The sequence below is a fragment of the Mastigoproctus giganteus genome, chromosome 12, assembly GCF_048544385.1.
Source record: "Mastigoproctus giganteus isolate SK-2022 chromosome 12, ASM4854438v1, whole genome shotgun sequence".
Classification (NCBI taxonomy): domain Eukaryota; kingdom Metazoa; phylum Arthropoda; class Arachnida; order Uropygi; family Thelyphonidae; genus Mastigoproctus; species Mastigoproctus giganteus.
Genome location: NC_143586.1, coordinates 98,646,329 through 98,666,502, shown reverse-complemented (window position 1 = coordinate 98,666,502; position 20,174 = coordinate 98,646,329). Strand labels below are relative to the sequence as shown.

Genomic DNA, 20,174 nt, shown 5'->3' with positions numbered 1-20,174 from the left:
GGCCACATTGTTATTTTCGTTATTTATCAATGATATTGATGAAGGTATATCGTGGATAATGTCTAAGTTGGCAGATGACACGAAGGTTGGCAGGGTTGTTAATGACAGTAATGATAGTACACTACTGATCACAGTATACTGATGTGGGATTTATTTAAAAATGTAACTACTGTTAGGGATAAAGGGAAGGGTTTTTGCTTTCATAAAGGTGACTACAGTGGTCTCAGACAGTTTTTAAATTCTATGCAGTGGGACTAGCTGATGAACTTATCAACAGCAAATTCTAAATGGGAAGCATTCAAGGAATTAATCTTGGAAGCTACTAAGCTTTTCGTACCAACTAAGAAATACCGTTCAAGGTTTAGGCTTAAATGGATGTCAGATGACCTAATCAGACTCGTGGCAGAGAAGAAAAACACATGGGATGCATATCAAGAGACATAGATGCCTATGATACATATATAAGACAGTCTGTATTCAAGTCACAAAGGATGTTAGGCAAGCAAAGGCAGATTACGAGAAATCTTTGGCAAACAATGCAAAAAAAAACAGCAACGACTTCTTTATTTATGTAAATTCTAGAAGGAAGGGAATGAATCAGATTGGTTCACCTGACACCGTTGGTTCAACTGTTGATGAACCTGTTGAGATAGCTGACAAACCAAATGAGTATTTTGCATCTACATTGACACATGTGGAGGTATGTATGGAAGTGGAGGCCAAAGGTTTACCTCATGTGAGATTTACTTGAAGATGTAACTACCATTAGGGATAAAGGGAAGGGTTTTTGCTTTCAAGAGGTAGGGTGCTCAATGATTTTGTAATAACTGGGAGCAAACTGGAGGAGACATTGTTAAAATTAAACATAAGAAAGGCACCAGGGGTGGATGGGATCTCCCTTGTTAAATTAAAGGAAGCAGCAAAGGAAGTAAGAAAACCCTTAGCCATAATTATGAAAGCTTCCTTGGATTCAGGGGAGATCCCCATGGATTGTAGATGTGCAAATGTGTCCACAATTTACAAAGGGCGATCAAAGGATGACACAAGTAATTACAGACGTGTTAGCCTAACTTTCCTTCCAGAAAAAATAGAGTCACTGGTTAAGGAAGCGATTCAGCATCATCTAGACAAGACTGCAATTATAGTTCAGACACAGCATGGGTTTGTTAAGGGGAAAGTCTTCTCTGACTTATTTTATTGGATACTATGATGTGGTCACAAAAGAACTGGATACAAAAATAATTTTGATATCATATACTTGGATTTTAGGAAATCTTTTGATACTGTGGCACATGAAGACTACTTTTAGCATTAGTGGAGGCATTTGATGCAAGAAAGCAAGCTTATGCAGCAACAGCCAAAAAAAAAAAAAAAAACACTCCCATTTCACCCCTCCGTTCGTTCGAAATATACCTGTCCAGCTGAGCCTTAAATTTGTTTAGGCTATCTACTTCCACAACAAGGGATGGAAGTCTCTTCCACCAACTAATTACCCGCTGGCTAAAGGCAAATTTCCGCACATCTATCCTACATCTGTCTTTCCTCAATTTGAATTTATGACTTCTCAGGTGTTTATTCTGAGCAAGAGGAAGGATCCCATCGGCACTGAGCATGCTCAAACCATTCAATGCTTTATACACCTCTATCAGATCACATCGCCGGTGCCTAGTCTCCAGCTTGTAATATGCGAAACTTAAACTTTTCTTCGTAAGAGCAACCCTTTGTTCCATTCACTAATCTTGTTGCCCTTCTCTGTTTTCGTTCCAGCAGCTCTACATCTTTCTTCAAATGAGGCCTCCAGACCTGTATACAGTACTCAAGGTGTGGCCTGACCATTGCCTTATACAAAGGGAATAATCACCTCCTCATCCCTGCTAGAAAAATTCCTGTATATCATTGACAAGACACCATGAGCTACTCTTGCAGCCCGTCTGCACTACTCAGAAAACTTCATATCTGCCTGCACAATTACCCACAGGTCTTTTCATTTTCTACAACTGTCAGTGTAGTACCACAGAATTGATACGTTGCTCAGTGGTTACTGTTTCCCCTATGTAATACTTTACATTTGTCAATGTTAAACTTTATTTGCCACCTGCTCAACCTTTCCAGATCCTGTTGCAGCAGCATAGCGTCAGTAGTGTCCTTAACAACCCTGCCAACCTTTGTATCGTCTGCAAACTAGGACATTAAGCTTGATATACCATCATCAGTAACATTTATAAATACAGAAAACAATAATGGACCTAACACTGAACCCTGAGGGACTCCACTAATAACATTAGTCCACGATGAGCAGTGGCCATTGATTACCACTCTCTGTCTTCTCCCTCTCAACCATCCCTTTATCCATAGCACAAATTTGCCTCCAATGCCACACTGCTCCAATTTGTGCAGCAGTCTTCCATGTGCAACAGTATCAAAAGCTTTTCTAAGATCCAAATATATAATATCAAAGTTATTCCATGCATCCAGTTCTTTTGTGACTGCATCATAGTATCCAATCAAATTGGTCAGGCAAGACGTTCCCTTAAGAAAACGATGCTGTGTCCGATCTATAACTGAAGTCTTTTCTAGATGATCCTGCAGTGCTTCTTTAACCAGTGCCTCCATTAATTTTCCTGGAACAGAAGTTAAACTCACAGGTCTATAATTACTTGTTTCAGCCTTTGTGAATTGGGGTCACATTTGCACATCTCCAGTCCATGGGTACCTCCCCTGAGTCCAAAGAAGCTCTCATAACTATGGCTAAGGGTTTGTTTACTTCCTTTGCTGCCTCCTTTAATATAACTGGATAGATCCCATCCACCCGAGGTGCCTTTTTTATGTTTATCCTCAACAATTTCTCCTCCACTTTCCTCTCAGTTATTACAAAATCATCCAACTGACTGCCAGAGTTTACTTCATCTCTGACATTCCCCTTCCTGAATAACTCCTCATGTGTGAATGTAGATGTAAAATACTCGTTTAGTTTGTTAGCCAACTGAGCAGGATCCTCAACTGTTGAACCATCAATATCCAGTGGATCAATAGGATTCATCAATTTTCTTCTACAGTTTACATAGGTAAAAAACTCTTATATGTTTTTCTTTGCATCCTTTGCCAAGGACTTCTCATAATCTGCCTTTGCCTGTTTAATCTCCTTTGTGACTTGGTTACAGACCAGCTTATATCTATCATAGGCTTCCATGTCACCCATTAATTTACATGTATCCCATACATATTTCTTCTCTGCCATATGTCTCATTAGTTCATCTGACATCCATTTAGGCCTAAACTTGAACAATATTTCTTAGTTGGTATGCAAAGCCTAGTAGCTTCCAAGATAAGTTCTTTGAATGCTTTCCAATTTGAATTTTCTGTTGTTGCCATCATCAGTTGGTCCCACTGTATAGATTTTAAATACTGTCTCAGACCATCGTAGTCGCCTTTACGAAAGCAAATCCCTTCCCTTTACCCCTGATGGTAGTTACCTCTTTGAGTAAATCCCAATTCAGTAAATTCCCTCTAGTTGCCTCCCGAACATGCTGATGTAGAAAACAATCATCCAATAAATCCACAAAAGCCTTGCTAGTGTGTGAGTGACCACAAATTCCAGTCAATATATGGGAAATTAAAATCCTCCATTATAAGACTCTCTGATTTACTGGCCCACTCTATTTCCCTGTACAGTTTCTTATTATACTCATCAGAGTCATTAGGCCTATAGCACACTCCGACTCTCAATTTTGATCTCCCAATGTTTATGTCATACCAAACTGACTGACTACACTGTCCAGCAATGTCGATTGGCTTCTCTTCCTTGGATTTTATGTGTTTCTTAACTAATAGCATAACCCCTCCTCCCTTCCTATCCTGTCTATCCTTTCTGTACACATTGTACTCCCCAAATTCCAGTTCTGCATTCCTTATATTTGTGACACCAGTCTCTGATATCCCAACAATATCTGCCTTTGATGTTTTGTGCAATACCTCAAATTCATCAAATTTATTTACCAAACTCCTAGCATTGGTGTACACGCAAGTATATATGTATCTGTTCCTATTCTTAGCTACCCTAACAACCCATGTGTTTACTTGTACCGCAATGACTCCAAGCAGTCTCTGAAATACCTGCATCTTGTTTTCCAGGCTGCTGCTCATTCCCAAAGGAAGCAGTGCAAGAATCACTTTCACCTCTGCCAGTGGCTACTTTTAATCTATTGTCAGGTGGGCAGGAGCAGCAGTGAGTAGCACACGCTTCTTGATTAGACCGGGGTTCGAGCCCGTGCCCACCAAATACGAAGGATGCGGAAAGGTCAGGGAATGACCACCGCATATCCCCGGAGAAATATGGCCTTAGTTGCTAATGCTCCTGAAAACCAAATAACAAACAAATAAACAACACGTCCTTGTATTCCCCCCCAAGCTTGCAGTTTTCCGACCCGCCTAACACTCCCTCGATAGCATCAGCAAATATTCTTGCATCCTTTCTATTTAAGTGTATCCTGTTCCTGTAGAAGCGGTCCTTGTTAAAACTGGAGCCATATGGCATTAAGGGCAAGTTGCTACAATGAATTAAAGGATGGTTGAGTGGGAGAAGACAGAGTTGTTATTAATGGACACTGCTCTTCGCAGACTAATGTTATTAGTGGTTTGGTGTTGGCCCCTTGGTTGTTTCCGGTATTTATCAATGATATTGATGAAGGTATATCAGAGTTAATGTCTAAGCTTGCAGATGATATGAAGGTTGGCAGGGTTGTTAATGACAGTATTGATAGTACGCTACTGGAACAGAATCTGGAAAAGCTGAGCAGATGGGCTGAGAGGTGGCATCTGACGTTTAACATTGACAAATATAAAGTACTGCATATGGGTAGCAGTAACCCCAGAGTAACGTATCAACTGGGTGCTACTACCCTTAGCGTAGTGGAGAATGAAAAGGACCTGGGAGTAATTGTGCAGCCAGATATGAAGTTTTCTGAGCAGTGCAGACCGGCTCAAATGTAGTTCTTGGTTCTGATCAATGATATACAGGAATTTTGCTAGCAAGGATAAGGGTGTGATTTTCCCCTTGTATGAGGCAATGATCAGACCACACCTTGAGCACTGTATACAGGTCTGGATGCCTCATTTTAGGAAACATGTGGAGCTAATGGAACGAGTACAGAGATGGGCCCACTCTATTGGTGATTGAAGATTGGGAGGCGCCTCCGTAGCCAGGTGGGAAGGAGCAGCAGTGAGTAGCACACGCTTCTTGATTAGACCGGGGTTCGAGCCCGTCACCACCAAATACGGAGGATGCGGAAAGGTCAGGAATGACCACCGCATGTTCACGGAGCAATATGGCCTTAGTTGCTAATGCTCCTAAAAAACAAACAACATCAACAACAAACAACAACATCGATTGAAGATTGGTGAGTGAAACAAAGGGTTGCTGTCACCAAGAAAGGCTTAAGTTCTGAAAATTGCAACTTCTGGAGACTAGGTACCTGCGAGGTGATATAATTTAGGTGAATAAGGTCTTGAATGGTTTGAATAAGATCAATGCTGATGGGATTCTTCCTCTTACGCAGAATACTCACCTGAGGGGACATAAATTCAAATTGAGGAAAGATAATTGTAGAATAGATGTATGGAAATTCGCCTTTCGCGGGTGGCTGATAGATGGAACAAACTTCCATCTGTTGTAGTCAATAACAACTTAAATAAGTTTAAGGCAGAATTAGACAAACGTTTGGAGTAAATGAACAGATGGGTGAAATGGTTTTTTTCTTTTTTTTTTTTGGCTGATGCTATGTAAGGTTGCTTTCTTGCATCATATGCCTCTATTAATGCTAACTTTTTTTTTTTTTTTTTGGCAGTGCAGCAAAAGCCTATGGCTTCCTTTCACCATGTAGCAAATTCTATTACTATTAACCTACCAAATGTGTGGTATCGCACAAATTGCTGTGGAGAATGTAAAATACTTTGTGTAAGTGTACATTGAGACATGGAGTTCAGTAAGAAGTGCAGATAGGCTGCTAGAACAGACCATCTTAGATTATCTCAGTGGATATAGGAATTTGGTGATTATAGTATTGTATAAGGTAACGTCTAAGCCACATCTTCAGAACTGTAGTACTGGAAGCCTAATGTTAGGAAGAATGTTGATCTGTTGGCATGGTGCAGAGAAATACAACAATTTTGGTTAAGGGAGAAAAACAGTGCTCTTATCAGGAAAGGCTTCAGTTTTGAATACTGAGGGATGATGTGACTGAGGTGATTGAGGACTTGAATGGATTAAATAAGCTCAACTCTGGTGTAATCCTTCCTCTTGTTCAGGCTACACATATGATGCAGTATAAATTAAAATTGAGGAAGGAAATTCGCAGGTTAGATGTGTGCAAATTTGCCTTCGACCAGAGGGTAGTTGATTTTTAGAACGAACTCTCTTCTGGTGATGTACAAGTGGTTAGTTTGAATAAATTCAGAAAAAAACAGATAAACTGTTAGAGGGGATGGGCAGGTGAAAAGGTGAAGTTGGCCCTTTGATTGTTGCTGTATAAGCTTACTTTCTTGCATCATTTGCCACTATTAAAAGTAATAATAATAAAATCAGACAGATAGAAAGTCATCAATTAAATTATTTTTTTTGTCCCTTTGTTTGCATGTAAAATTCAACATCCAGTATATGGATTTTTCATGAAATTTAACACTTATGCTATTGATGTACTGTACATTGTAGCAGAGGCACTGTATATTATGCTTCTTGCGTGAGTTTTTCTTTTCTTTAATAAATTATGAATTATTACTATTTCCTAATGGATCAGAAATGTAATGCATTGTATACATTTATTTTTTTTTTAGCATTAGCATTAGCAGAGGCATATGATGCAAGAAAGCAAGCTTATTCAGCATCAGCCAAAAAAAAAAAAAAAAAAAACCCACTCCCATTTCACCCCTCCGTTCGTTCGAAATACCTGTCCAGTTGAGCTTTAAATTTGTTTAGGCTATCAACTTCAACAACAAGTGATGGAAGTCGGTTCCACCAACCAACCACCCGCTGGCCAAAGGTAAATTTCCGCACATCTATCCGACATCCGTCCTTCCTCAATTTGAATTTATGCCCTCTGAGGTGATTATTCTGAGAAAGATGAAGAATCCCATTGGCATTGAGCATGCTCAAACCATTCAAAGCCTTATACACCTCTATCAGATCACCTCGCCGGTACCTAGTCTCCAAACTCTGTAATTTGCAAAACTTAAGCCTTTCTTCGTAAGAGCAACCCTTTGTTCCATTTACTAATCTTGTTGCCCTTCTCTGTACCCGTTCCAGCAGCTCTACATCCTTCTTGAAATGAGGCCTCCAGACCTGTATACAGTACTCTAGGTGTGGCCTTACCATTGCCTTATACAAGGGAATAATCACCTCCTTATCCCTGCTAGAAAAATTCCTGTATATCATTGACAAGACACCATGAGCTACTCTTGCAGCTCATCTGCACTGCTCAGAGAACTTCATATCTGCCTGCACAATTACCCCCAGGTCCTTTTCATTCTCCACCACTGTCAGTGTAGTACTGCAGAGTTGATACGTTGCTCTGGGGTTACTGTTTCCCATATGCAGCACTTTACATTTGCCGATGTTAAACCTCATTTGCCACCTCTCAGCCCATCTGTTCAACCTTTCCAGATCCTGTTGCAGCAGCATAGCATCAGTATTGTCCTTAACGACCCTGCCAACCTTTGTATCATCTGCAAACTTGGACATTAAACTTGATGTCCCATCATCAATATCATTCATAAACACCGAAAACAACAACGGACCCAACACTGAACCTAGAGGAACTCCACTAATAACATTAGTCCACGTTGAGCAGTGTCCATTGATTACCACTCTCTGTCTTCTGCCACTCAACCATCCCCTTATCCATAGCAGCAATTTGCCTCCAATGCCACACTGCTCCAATTTGTGCAGCAGTCTTCTATGTGCAACAGTATCAAAAGCCTTTCTAAGATCCAAATATATAATATCAAAGTTATTCCCTGCATCCAGTTCTTTTGTGACTACATCATAGTATCCAATCAAATTGGTCAGGCAAGACCTGCCCTTAACAAAACCATGCTGCGTCTGAGCTATAACTGAATTCTTGTCTAGATGATCCTGCAGTGCTTCTTTAACCAGTGCCTCCATTAATTTACCTGGAACAGAAGTTAAACTAACAGGTCTATAATTACTTGTGTCAGCCTTTGATCCTCCTTTGTGAATTGGGGTTACATTTGCACATCTCCAGTCTATGGGTACCTCCCCTGAGTCCAAAGAAGCTCTCATAATTATGGCTAGGGGTTTGCATACTTCCTTTGCTGCCTCCTTTAATATAACTGGATAGATCCCATCCACCCCAGGTGCCTTTTTTATGTTTATCCTCAACAATCTCTCCTCCACTTTCCTCTCAGTTATTACAAAATCATCCAGCTCACTGCCAATGTTTACTTTACCTACATCATTCTCCTTCCTGAATAACTCCTCATGCGTGAATGTAGATGCAAAATACTCGTTTAGATTGTTAGCCACCTGAGCAGGATCCTCAACTGTTGAACTATCAATATGCAGTGGACCAATCTGATTCATCCCTTTCCTTTTCGAGTTCAAGTATGTAAAGAACTCTTTTCTGTTTTTCTTTGCATCCTTTGCCAAGGATTTTTCATAGTCTGCCTTTGCCTGCCTAATCTCCTTTGTGACTTGGTTACAGACCAACTTATATCTATCATAGGCTTCCATGTCACCCATTAATTTGTATGTATCCCATGCATTTTTCTTCTCTGCCACATGTCTCATTAGTTCATCTGACAACCATTTAGGCCTAAACCTTGAACAATATTTCTTAGTTGGTATGTAAAGCCTGGTAGCCTCCAAGATTAGTTCCTTGAATGCTTCCCATTTTGAGTTTGCTGTTGGTAACATCATCAGTTGGTCCCACTGTATAGAATTTAAATACTGTCTCAGACCATCATAGTCGCCTTTACGAAAACAAAAACCCTTCCCTTTACCTCTGATGGTAGTTACCTCCTTGAGTAAATCCCACTTCAACACACTGTGATCACTGCCACCTAGTGGTTCATTTATCTGCAGGTTCTTAATGCATGAAGAATCACTACTGATAATCAGATCAAGAGTATTGCTCCCTCTTGTTGCCTCACGAACATGCTGATGTAGAAAACAATCATCCAATAAATCCACAAAAGCCTTGCTAGTGTGCGAGTGACCAACCCACAAATTCCAGTCAATATCTGGGAAATTAAAGTCCCCCATTATAAGACTCTCTGATTTACTGGCCCACTCTATTTCCCTGTACAATATCTTATTATACTCATCAGAGTCATTAGGCCTATAGCACACTCCTACTCTCAATTTTGATTTCCCTATGCTTATGTCACACCAAACTGACTCGACACTGCCCTGTCCATCGATGTCGACTGGCTTCACTTCCTTGGACTTTATGTGTTTCTTAATTAATAGCATAACCCCTCCTCCCCTCCTGACCTGTCTATCCTTTCTATACACATTGTATTCCCCAAATTCCAGTTCCGCATTACTTATATCTGTGTGACACCACGTCTCTGATATCCCAACAATATCTGCCTTTGATGTTTTGAGCAATACCTCAAATTCATCAAATTTATTTACCAAACTCCTAGCATTGGTGTACACGCAGGTATACATGCACCTGTTTCTATTCTTAGCTACCCTAACACAACCCATGTGTTTACTTGTACCGCAATGACTACCAGCAGTCTCTGAAATATCCTGCATCTTGTTTTTTAGACTTCTGCTCATTTCAATAGAAGCAGTGCAAGAATCACTTCCACCTCTGCCACTGGCTACTGTTAATCTATTAGTCCTTGTATCCCCCCCAACTAGCAGTTTTCCGACCCACCTAACACTGCCTCGACAGCATCAGCAAAAATTCTTGCACCCTTTCTATTTAAGTGTATCCCATCCCTGTAGAAGCAATCTCTCCTGTTAACAAGTACAGTCCAGGCTGAAAAAAATTCTACCCCTTGAGCCTTGCACAATCCCTCCAGGGCCGAATTGATCGACAAGGCTCTCATCATATACTCCCTCCTATCGTGTCTGGGCAGAATTGCAGACACTTTCAAGTTCAACCCTAATTCACGGCTTTTTTTCAACAGTGACCTGTACTTGCTAAGTAATTCCGCCGGTCTCCTACTCTTAATATCATTAGTGCCAACGTGTACAACTATATCACCTTTTGTGCCCTTAAAAGATGATATCCGCTCTACAACGTCATCAACCTTTGCTCCTGGCAGACATACCCTGGTCCTATTCCACCTATCCTTTTTACAAAGTATGTTCCCCGTTTCCCTGACAATAGAGTCACCAACAACTACTAGTTCCTGTGGGACCAGCGCATTCTGCCTAGGGGGCTGCTTCTGTGTTGCCTGATGACCAAGTGCAAGCTCTGGTGTTGATGTGGGCAGCTGAGAGCTTGATGGGCCCCTCAATTTATTTCCTTCGAAGGCATCCACCCTGTCTTTCAAGCTCTCATAAAGGCCCATAACAACGCTGAGTTGTCGCCTGATTTCCTTGCACTCCTTACATCGTGCACACACAAAGACATCCCCCTTGGCAGTATCATGTCCCGTACCCGACTGCTCCGCAAACATCAAGCAAACAGTGCATTTTAATAGACTGTGATTCAGAGGGCAACTGCCCCCCTCAGTTCTCCCCTGAACCACAGCACTCCCATTAGCTTGAGCCTTTTGCTTTGCTGCTCTGGTCAGAGTCATGATTCCGATTTAATTCAATAAAATTCAAAACAAAAATTAAATCCTTAAGTTATATCCCAAAACAGTTATGTTATATATATTTTTTTTTCGGTATCTAGTGTTTTCTACGAGTTCCCTTTATACAACTTCCGTATCACGTGTACCACTATAGTTATGTATTAATTATTTGTTACGATTAAGTTGTTATATATATATATAGAGTTAAAAGTACAATTTAATTGACAATAAAGTTTATCAAGATTAATAGATTTACTGATTAATTGACAATATTATATTATGCACTATACGACACTAAGCTTATGCTATCGTGTAAAAATGGCGGGAATTCACGAACGGTATTTCTACGGACTCGTAAGTATTGATTAGCTTCTAAATCTCGCTATCTCAATTTAGAATAAACTAAGGATCCTGACTAGGTCTATAATCTACTTATAGAAGATAATTTGATATAACAGTTGGTTAATAAATCGACTAAATTTGGTTAAAAAAAAAAATTTGGTTTGTGACACGTGGATTTGATACCGTTACCGATACTAAGTAATATCTACAAAATCTCTGTCTAAGTTAAACTTTAAACTAAGTATCGTAACTAGGAATATAAAGCTACTCTAGAAAATAAGTTAATATGACAATTTAAACTAATAAAGCAGAAAATAAATCAGGAAAAACTTCTCTGTTTGAAGAGCTTCAAGGAGCAATAAACTATAAAATAAACTTATTTTATAGTTTTATAAAATAAAATAAATATTTTTAAATAAACTATATGAAAAACATGAGTTTCCTGGATAAAGAATCAATTTCTGAGAATGTTATAGAGTATACATTTATTAATATAAAGGAGGATATGGTTATAAGCATGGGTTTGTAAACATGGTCCTCCACAGCCAGGTGGGCAGGAGCAGCAGTGCGTAGCACACGCTTCTTGATTAGACCGGGGTTCGAGCCCGTGACCACCAAATACGGAGGATGCGGAAAGGTCGGGGAATGACCACTGCATATCCCCGGAGCAATATGGCCTTAGTTGCTAATGCTCCTAAAAACCAAATAACTAACAAACTAACATAAACATGGTTCTCAAAGTATACATTTATGTTGTTTGACTGATTGAAGTTTTTACAGCACAACAGAAAAGGTGAAGTTGATTAGTACATGGTTGGCACAAGATTAGAAAAAGTGAAGTTAGTTGCATAACAGAAAAGGCAACCTTAGTGTATTACAGCCTTAGATGCATCTAAGGCTATATTACACCAAAGTCTAAGCACCTAAGGCTATAGTATCCAAAATCTAAGAATCTAAGGCTATAATACACCAATGTCAAATGGCACATGAAAATCAGTTATGGCAAAAAGTATAATACTTAAGACTACATCTGTGTAATAAGGGCCACAAAGCTCATTAACTCCTTAATATAAGTCAAAACTGGGAAGGGAAGTTTAGAACAAAAGTATCTAAAAGCCTTCTTCTTGTCATAAAGACAAGAAAGCATGTCTTCTCTTCTTGTATAAAAACTTAATTTTATCAAAGGTTTCCCCATTTTGGAAGCAAATCTCCAAAATTCCTTTTTATTAATGTTTCAAGTTTGCAATACTAACAAAAAAAAGTTACTTCTTGGTAAATAAAACTTTAAATGGTGTAAAATAAAGTTTTGAAAGTATATTTATGTGCACACTGAAATGAAAACTGAAATGCATGGAATATATGCATTTTTCATGGATAAGCAGCATACGTATCAACTGGCATCTCTCACATTTGGTAAAAGAAATAAAACAATTTGTTCAAATGTCATTTTACAAATTTATCAAATAATAATAATAATAAAGCACACACACATTTACTATAAATTCAAATGGGGGCATGTCTCCTATACTACTGTAGAAAACAGAAAGCACTAAAGATACCAAAACTAATGCAACAAATTAATGCCACAATTATAGTCACACTTGGTAAGGTATAATTCTACCAAGTGGGTATCAAGATAATAATCAAAATAAAATAAAATTATAAAAATAGGAAAAAGGTAAAGTAACACTCACTCTTAGCAGAGTAAACCGTATGACTTCCAGCCCATAAAGAAGCATCCTAAAACCTAACAGGTACAAGTGCCCCTTTTGTAATTAAATAAATGAAATTAAAACAGGAAACTCATAAGTTTATTTCTCTTTATACCTTGGTGGTAATACGGTGCATTTCCTTGGGTGTGGAGGAGGGAGGTACATGCATTTGCACTGCTGAGGGTAAGCACTGTTTTGTATTTCTTATTTTTATGATTTTATTTTATTTTGATTATTAGGGTATCTTAGTACTCAAGTAGTAGAATTGCACCTTGCCAAATATAACTCTAATTTTAGCATTAATTTACCATGTCTGTATCAGTCCTAAAAGCACTCATGCACACAAACACACAGAAAGAGAGAGATTACCTGTTCTTGATTCTGGTCAGACTGACTGGTGTCTTTAGTTTGATCATTATTCTGATTTGTCACTATGCTAAAATATAAAATGAATAATTAAGTGATCTAAAAATATTATTTTTATTTTAAATGGTTGGATTTAGTCAAACCATCGGAACCATGCCAGTATGGTTCTGATGTTTGTATATACAGAAAACCTTTAGATTTTTAAATATTAAAATGTCTAGAATTCTGGGGTACACACACAAAAAAAAATTAATATGATCTCTTTCGGATGGTGTATAAAGTGAGCCAAAAAAATATTTAATGTGAAAATGGTAAGTGTCACTGCATTCTGTTCCTGTCTCAGGAAAACTAGTCCTGTAGCATCAGAGACTGAATATGAGACTGTTAACTGGAAGTCTTTCTGCCATGACTGCTTAGCTGCTCACTTCAGCTCTGTATATTATACACAGGCTGGCATACATTCACTAACAGAGACTAACATCTGATGAGAGACCAGTGACTTTTGAAACAAATGTTACAGTTCCCCAAGTTTTAGAAAAACAGTGGATTCACATTTTTTTGGTGATGCTACTAGTAGAAAACAATATTAGCACCCTGACTAACATATCATCTCTAATGTGAGCATAAGTGTAAATCTTAATATATAAAAATCAGTCTTTGACTGGAAAGACCAAAGAGTCATTTAGACAGAAACTGAATTTAGAGACATGAGAATTTTCATATTTTAAATTAAGACAATAAATGATAAGGCTATGTATCAGTACAAATACTATGAAATAGAATATATTAAAAATGTAACAAGGTTAAAGAGCAATTTAAAAATATTGTCCCAGAACTCTTACTTTTGTGAATTAAAAAATGGATCCCATTTCAACTTTATTTTCATCCAAGTACAAATGTGTCTCTGGGGACTGCACATAAAAAACAAACAAACTCACTCACTCACTCACTCACCCACCCACCCACCCACCATAAGGAAGCAAGTTGCTGTTGGCCAAATCACTGCTGGGTTCCAAACAAACACTGGGCCCCCTTCTACTTTGACAAGTGGTTGATATCGCTCCTTCGCAAAAAAAGCATAAGGTTATTAAACATAACTGTTTTTTTGGCCTCGTGAATAAATTCAAAAATGAGCCTCTGAATAAACTTGTAGCCTGAAGAGAAACAGTAGTCCTGAAGAGAAAACAGCCACAGCTGTTTTCTCTTCAGGACTACTTCTGTTGAAAATGATAAACAGATTACATTTTTCCAAAGAATTAGAATGTCTTATAATATGCCATCAAAAGTTTTTATTTTCAAACCTATTACTGGGCAGTGAGTACGAGCATGTTTACAAATTTGTAAGGATGAAACGGATTAAAACTTCTTGTCTAATCAAAGAAACAAGTCAGTTATCGAATATACCTGTAACCATTAGCAATGATACATCAACCACGATTTCACAAGAGGTTGCCCAGAAAGACTGACAAACACACATCAAAACACAAAATACATCACTGAAAAGTTGGGTAAAGTCATAACTGCAATTGGCATTTTAAAATTTTGTGATGTGAAAAATAATGCTGTAACAATGGAAAAGCAGTGTCAATACTTCAAGAGAAATATTAAAATGTAGCCATATATACATGTGATGCAGTGGAAGGTTTATACATGCTAAAGAAACTAAAACCATGAGGCATTAGTAGTAGTAGAGGTATGTGATGCAAGAAAGCAAGTGTATGAGCTTATCTAGCATCAGTCAAAAAAAAAAAAAAAAATCCTACAATTTCACACATCCATTCCCACTAAAAGTTTGTCTAGTTCCTCCTCGAATTTATTTAAACTATCAACTTACAACGACAGATGGAAGTCTGTTCCAGCAATCAATTACCTGCTGGCTAAAGGCAAATTTCCCCACATCTATTCTACAACTATCTTTTTTCAATTTGAATTTATGCCTCCTCAAGTTTGTAAGCTGAACAAGAAGAATCCCGTCAGAATTCAGCATGCTTGACCCATTCGTTATTTGTTATTTGGTTTTTTAGGAGCAATAGCAACTAAGGCCATATTGCTCCGGGGATATGCGGTGGTCATTCCCTGACCTTTCCGCATCCTCCATATTTGGTGGTCAGGGGCTCGAACCCCTAACTAATCAAGAAGCGTGTGCTACGCACTGCTGCTCTTGCCCACCTGGCTACAGAGGCGCCTCGACCCATTCAAGGCCTTATACAGCTCAATCAGATCACTTCCCAGGTGCCTCGTTTCCAGCCACTGCAATTTGAAGAAATTAAGTCTTTCTTGGTGAGACTACCACTTTGTTCCACTCACTAATCTTGATGCCGTTCTCTGTACACGCTCAAGCAACTCTATATCCTTCCTAAAATGAGACCTCAGGACCAGTTACTCAGTACTCAAGGTGTGGCTTGACCATTGCCTTATACAAAGGGATAATAACCACCTTTTCCCTACTAGCAAAATAACTATATATATGCGGTGTATATATAAGACAGTACCCCATTACCTGTTCTGGCAGCCAGTCTGCATTGCTCAGAAAACTTGATATCTGACTGCACAATTACTCCCAGGTCTTTTTCATTTTCTACCACCCTAAGTGTAGTATCACACATTTGGTATGTTTCTCTAGGGTTACTTCTACCCATATGTGTACTTTGCATTTGTCAATGTTAAACTTCAGTTGCCACTTCTCAGCCCACCTGCCCAACTTTTCTAGACCTTGTTGCAGTAGCACACTGCCATTACTCTCATTAACAACCCTGCCAAAATTTGTATCATCTGCTTACTTGGACACTAAGCCTGATATACCTTCATCAATATCTTTGATAAATATACAAAACAACAGTGGGTTCAACACAGAATTCTGGAGGACTCCACTAATAACATTAGTCCACGAAGAGAAGTGTCCACTGATTACCACTCTCTGTCGTCTCCGACTAAACCACCCTTCTATCCATTGTAGCAACTTGCCCTTAATACCATACTGCTCCAATTTTGTACAGTAGTCTTCCATGTGCAACAGTATCAAAAGTTTTCCTGAAATCCAAGTAGATGATATAAAAATTATTTTTTGTATCCAGTTGCTTTGTAACCACATCATAGTATTCAATCAAATTTGTCAGACAAGACTTTCCCTTAACAAACCCATGCTGTGTTTGAATCATTACTTCAGCCTTCTCTAGATGATCCTGCAATGCTTCTTTAACCAGTGACTCCATTATTTTCCCCAGAACAGAAGTTAAACTAACAGGTCTGTAATTACTAGTGTCACGTTTGTGAATTGGGAATATATTTGCACATCTCCAGTCTGTGGGACTTCTCCCGAATCTAAGGATGCTCTCATAATTATGGCTAAGGGTTTGCTTACTTCCATTGCTGCCTCCTTTAATATAACAGAATAGATTAATCCACCCCGGGGGCTTTCTTATGTTTAACCTCAACAATTTCTCCTCCTCTTTGTTCTCAGTTATTAAAAAATCATTAAACCTCTTGTTACAGATTAATAAGCTTATATACTTCACTTTCCTAAAGAATTCCTCATGTGTGAATGTAGATGCAAAATACTCATTCAATTTGTCAGCTATCTGAGCAGGATCATCAACAGTCTAACCATCGAATCAAGTGCACCAATCTGATTCATCCCTTTCCTTCTAGAGTTTATATAAGTAAAGAAGTCCTTGCTTTTTTCTTAGTACCCTTTGCCAAAGATTTCTCATAATCTCCCTTTGCTTGCCAAATCTCTTTTGTGACTTGATTACTGACTGGCTTAAATCTGCCATAGGTTTCTGTGTTGCCTGATGATTTATATGCATCCCATGCATTTTGTTTCTCTGCCACGAGTCTCATTAGTTCATCTGACATTCATTTAGGCTTAAACCATGAACAATATTTCTTCATCGATATGAAAAGCCTCCACGATTCCACGATTAATTCCTTGAATGCTTCCCATTTAGAATTTGCTATTGGTAATATCGTCAGTTGGTCCCACTGCAGTCACCTGTATGAAAGCAAAAACGACTTCCCTGATGGCAGGGCAGGGCAGTGCCAAGCTGTTTTAGTACCTGAGGCAAGAATGAAAAATTGCAGCTTACTGTTTATCATGGCAACACTGGTAATTATTTAATTTTTTTTTGGCACTCGTTTCAGCTTTTAATCTTAGGCAAAAGCCTTGTTCGCCTCACCTTTGGCACAGCTTTGCCTGATGGTAATAATATCTTTAAGTAAATCCCACATCTGTACAATGTGATCACTGTCACCAAGTGGTTCCTTTATCTGCAAATTCTTAATGCAGAAATAATCACTGCCAATAGCGTCAGTGATTATTTGTGCATTAAGTGGACAAAGAGTATTACCCTCTCTGGTTGACTCTCGAACATGCTGCTGCAGAATACAATCATTCAATAAATCCCCAGAAGGTTTGCTTGTGACTGACCAACCCACAAGTTCCAGTCAATATCTAGAAAGTTATTATTATCTGTTTGGAATAGTGTGTATTCTTTAGTTAGTTTGTGTCTGCTTGCTGGGAAAGAAAAGAAAAAAAAAAAAAAAAAAAACAGGAAAAAGGGAAGACTCTTGCAGATAAAGTGCAAGCCACGTGTAACATGTAAGATCTCCCAAGATCATGAATTTAAAGTGCTGGTCAACAAATCAAATGAGGATATTGTTGGGATATCAGAAAAATGGTCTCACACAGATATAAGGAATGCAGGGTTCGAATTTGGGAAGTACAATGTGTACAGAAAGGATACAGAGGATAAGAAGAGAGAAGGAGTTCTGCTGTTAGTTAAGAAACACAAAATCTAAGGCAGTGTATCAAGTTGATGTGGGTGGACACTGCAATGTTCACTCAATTTGGTGTGACGTAAGCACTGGGTAAGCAAAAATGAGAGCAGGAGTGTGTAATAGGGCTAATAACTCTGATGAGTGCAATGAACAACTGTACAGAGAAAGAATGGACCAGTAAATCAGAATGTCTTAATGGGGGGTTTTAACTTCCCAGATATTGACTGGAACTTGTGGGTTGGTCACTTGCACACCAGCAAGACTTTTGTGGATTTATTGGATGACTGTTTTCTACAAAAGCATGTTCAAGAGGCAACCAGAGGAAGTCTGGAATAGTGTGTACAGGAACTCCCCGACTTAAGTAACGGTTGCCTTCCATGGAACACTATGCAAGTCGGAATTTCTCCCATGCTTGTGCAGCACTCGCAACTCTGCTTGCTGAATTGATTGAATCAAAAGAGAAATATTCAACGAATATGTAAACAGAATTATTTATTGTATTTATTCAATTTTTTTTTATCACATGTGCAGGAAAAATTACAAAAGCGTGCAATTTAAAAAAAATTCCAAAATTATAAAATTACAATAAAAGAGAGGAGACAGGCATAATGTCTGCAAGTTTTACCTCTTGAGCATTGTTGCCAAAATTGACGCCTTCAGCTGATAAGTACGCTGCTGTGCAGGTTGACGGCTGTGGAGATTTAGAAGGGGGGGGGGGTCGGCCACTCAAACTTATGAAAAGACATATTAATGGATGACTGGACTGTGGCTTTTTTATTTACATCATAGATTTCTTTGTAGCAAGCAAATCATTCACCCCTCTGTTAATTTTTAAGAATCATTCACTGTCAGGATCATCTTCTCACACCTCACTATTGCCGATGCAATTTCACGAAATGCCATTGCCATCTCTCTCTCTCTCTCTCTCTCTCTCTCTCTCTCTCTCTCTGGTTGCAAAGCATCTTGGCTTCTCATTTGGTTCATTTTGAGCTTCGTAAGCATTTTCTTCTTTCACTATCGCTGCCTGGAAGTCAATAATAAGTTCTTCGTTAGATAATTCCTTCTCTTCTTCCTCTATTAACTCCTCCACATATTTTGCATCAATCTCCAACTGAAGTAGCCTCTGCAACCTTTACAATCTTATCTGTAACCTCTTCATATGATTCGTCTTTTTCAAATCATTTGAGGCCTTTTATGTGCCATGGGCACATTTTCTTCCATGCGCTATTTAAACAACTTTTAGTAATTTCCGCTCGGACCTTATTAATGTTTAAGATGGCATGGTAAATACTGTAAGATTTCCAAAAGTCTCTTAACATAAAATTTTTCTCAAAGTCTACTGCAGACAATGCCTGAGCAGATGTGCATAAAAAATATGCTTTTAAATTACAAATAACACCCTGATCCATAGGTTGGATGAATAAAGTTATCTTTGGTGGTAGAAATATGACTCTCACGTTCAAATTGAAATCATCTAGTTGCTGCTGTAGGATGTCCAGGAGCATTATCTAATAGAAGCGAAATCTTGAAAGGAACGTCGTTTTCTTTACAATATTTTTCAACCTTGGGAATGAAGCAGCATTTAAGGCAATCCTCAAAGAGAGATATTGTTATCCATGCTCTCTGGTTCAATCAGAAATGCATGTGTAGGGTGGCTTTATTGATGCCCTTAAATGCACAAGGATTTCCAGAATGGTACACAAGCAGTGGTTTTAATCTGTAATCTCCTGTTGCATTAGCATCAAGCAATAGTGTGGCCCTATCTTTTGACACCTTGAAACCTGGCATTGTATTTTCCTCTTTGGCAATGTACGTTCGATCCGGCATTTTTTTCCAATACAGAGCAGTCTCATCAATGTTAAAAATTTGCTACATTGAATAGCCGCCTTCATCAATAATTTTTTCCAACATATCACAAAATTTCTCTGCAGCTGCAGAATCGGCACTGGTGTGACTTCACCGTATACTTTAATGTTGTGGAAACCAGCACGATGCTTGAACCTATTAAACCACCCGTTTCTTGACACGAACTTGGGTTGGGGTTCGCTGTACTTATCCTTAATATCTTAATAAATACTTCTTTCTTTTGCTTGAATGGTCATTAGACTCAGGGGCACTCGCTTCTGAATCTGATTCTCCATCCATATTATTAACAGCTTGTTCCATCTTCGATATAGTACCTGAACGCTGTTTTGTGATCACTGTTCA

General features: G+C 38.6%; 1 protein-coding gene across 1 annotated transcript in view; it reads right to left on the bottom strand.

The window, feature by feature from the left end:
- LOC150077294 (condensin-2 complex subunit H2-like) overlaps nt 1-20,174 on the bottom strand; it is a 482,911-nt gene that overhangs the window by 376,249 nt on the left and 86,488 nt on the right. Inside the window, exon 5 of the mRNA XM_090385846.1 lies at nt 13,194-13,260. Within this exon, the coding sequence (XP_090241972.1) occupies nt 13,194-13,260 (67 nt within the window). The remainder of the gene's footprint in view (nt 1-13,193; nt 13,261-20,174) is intronic.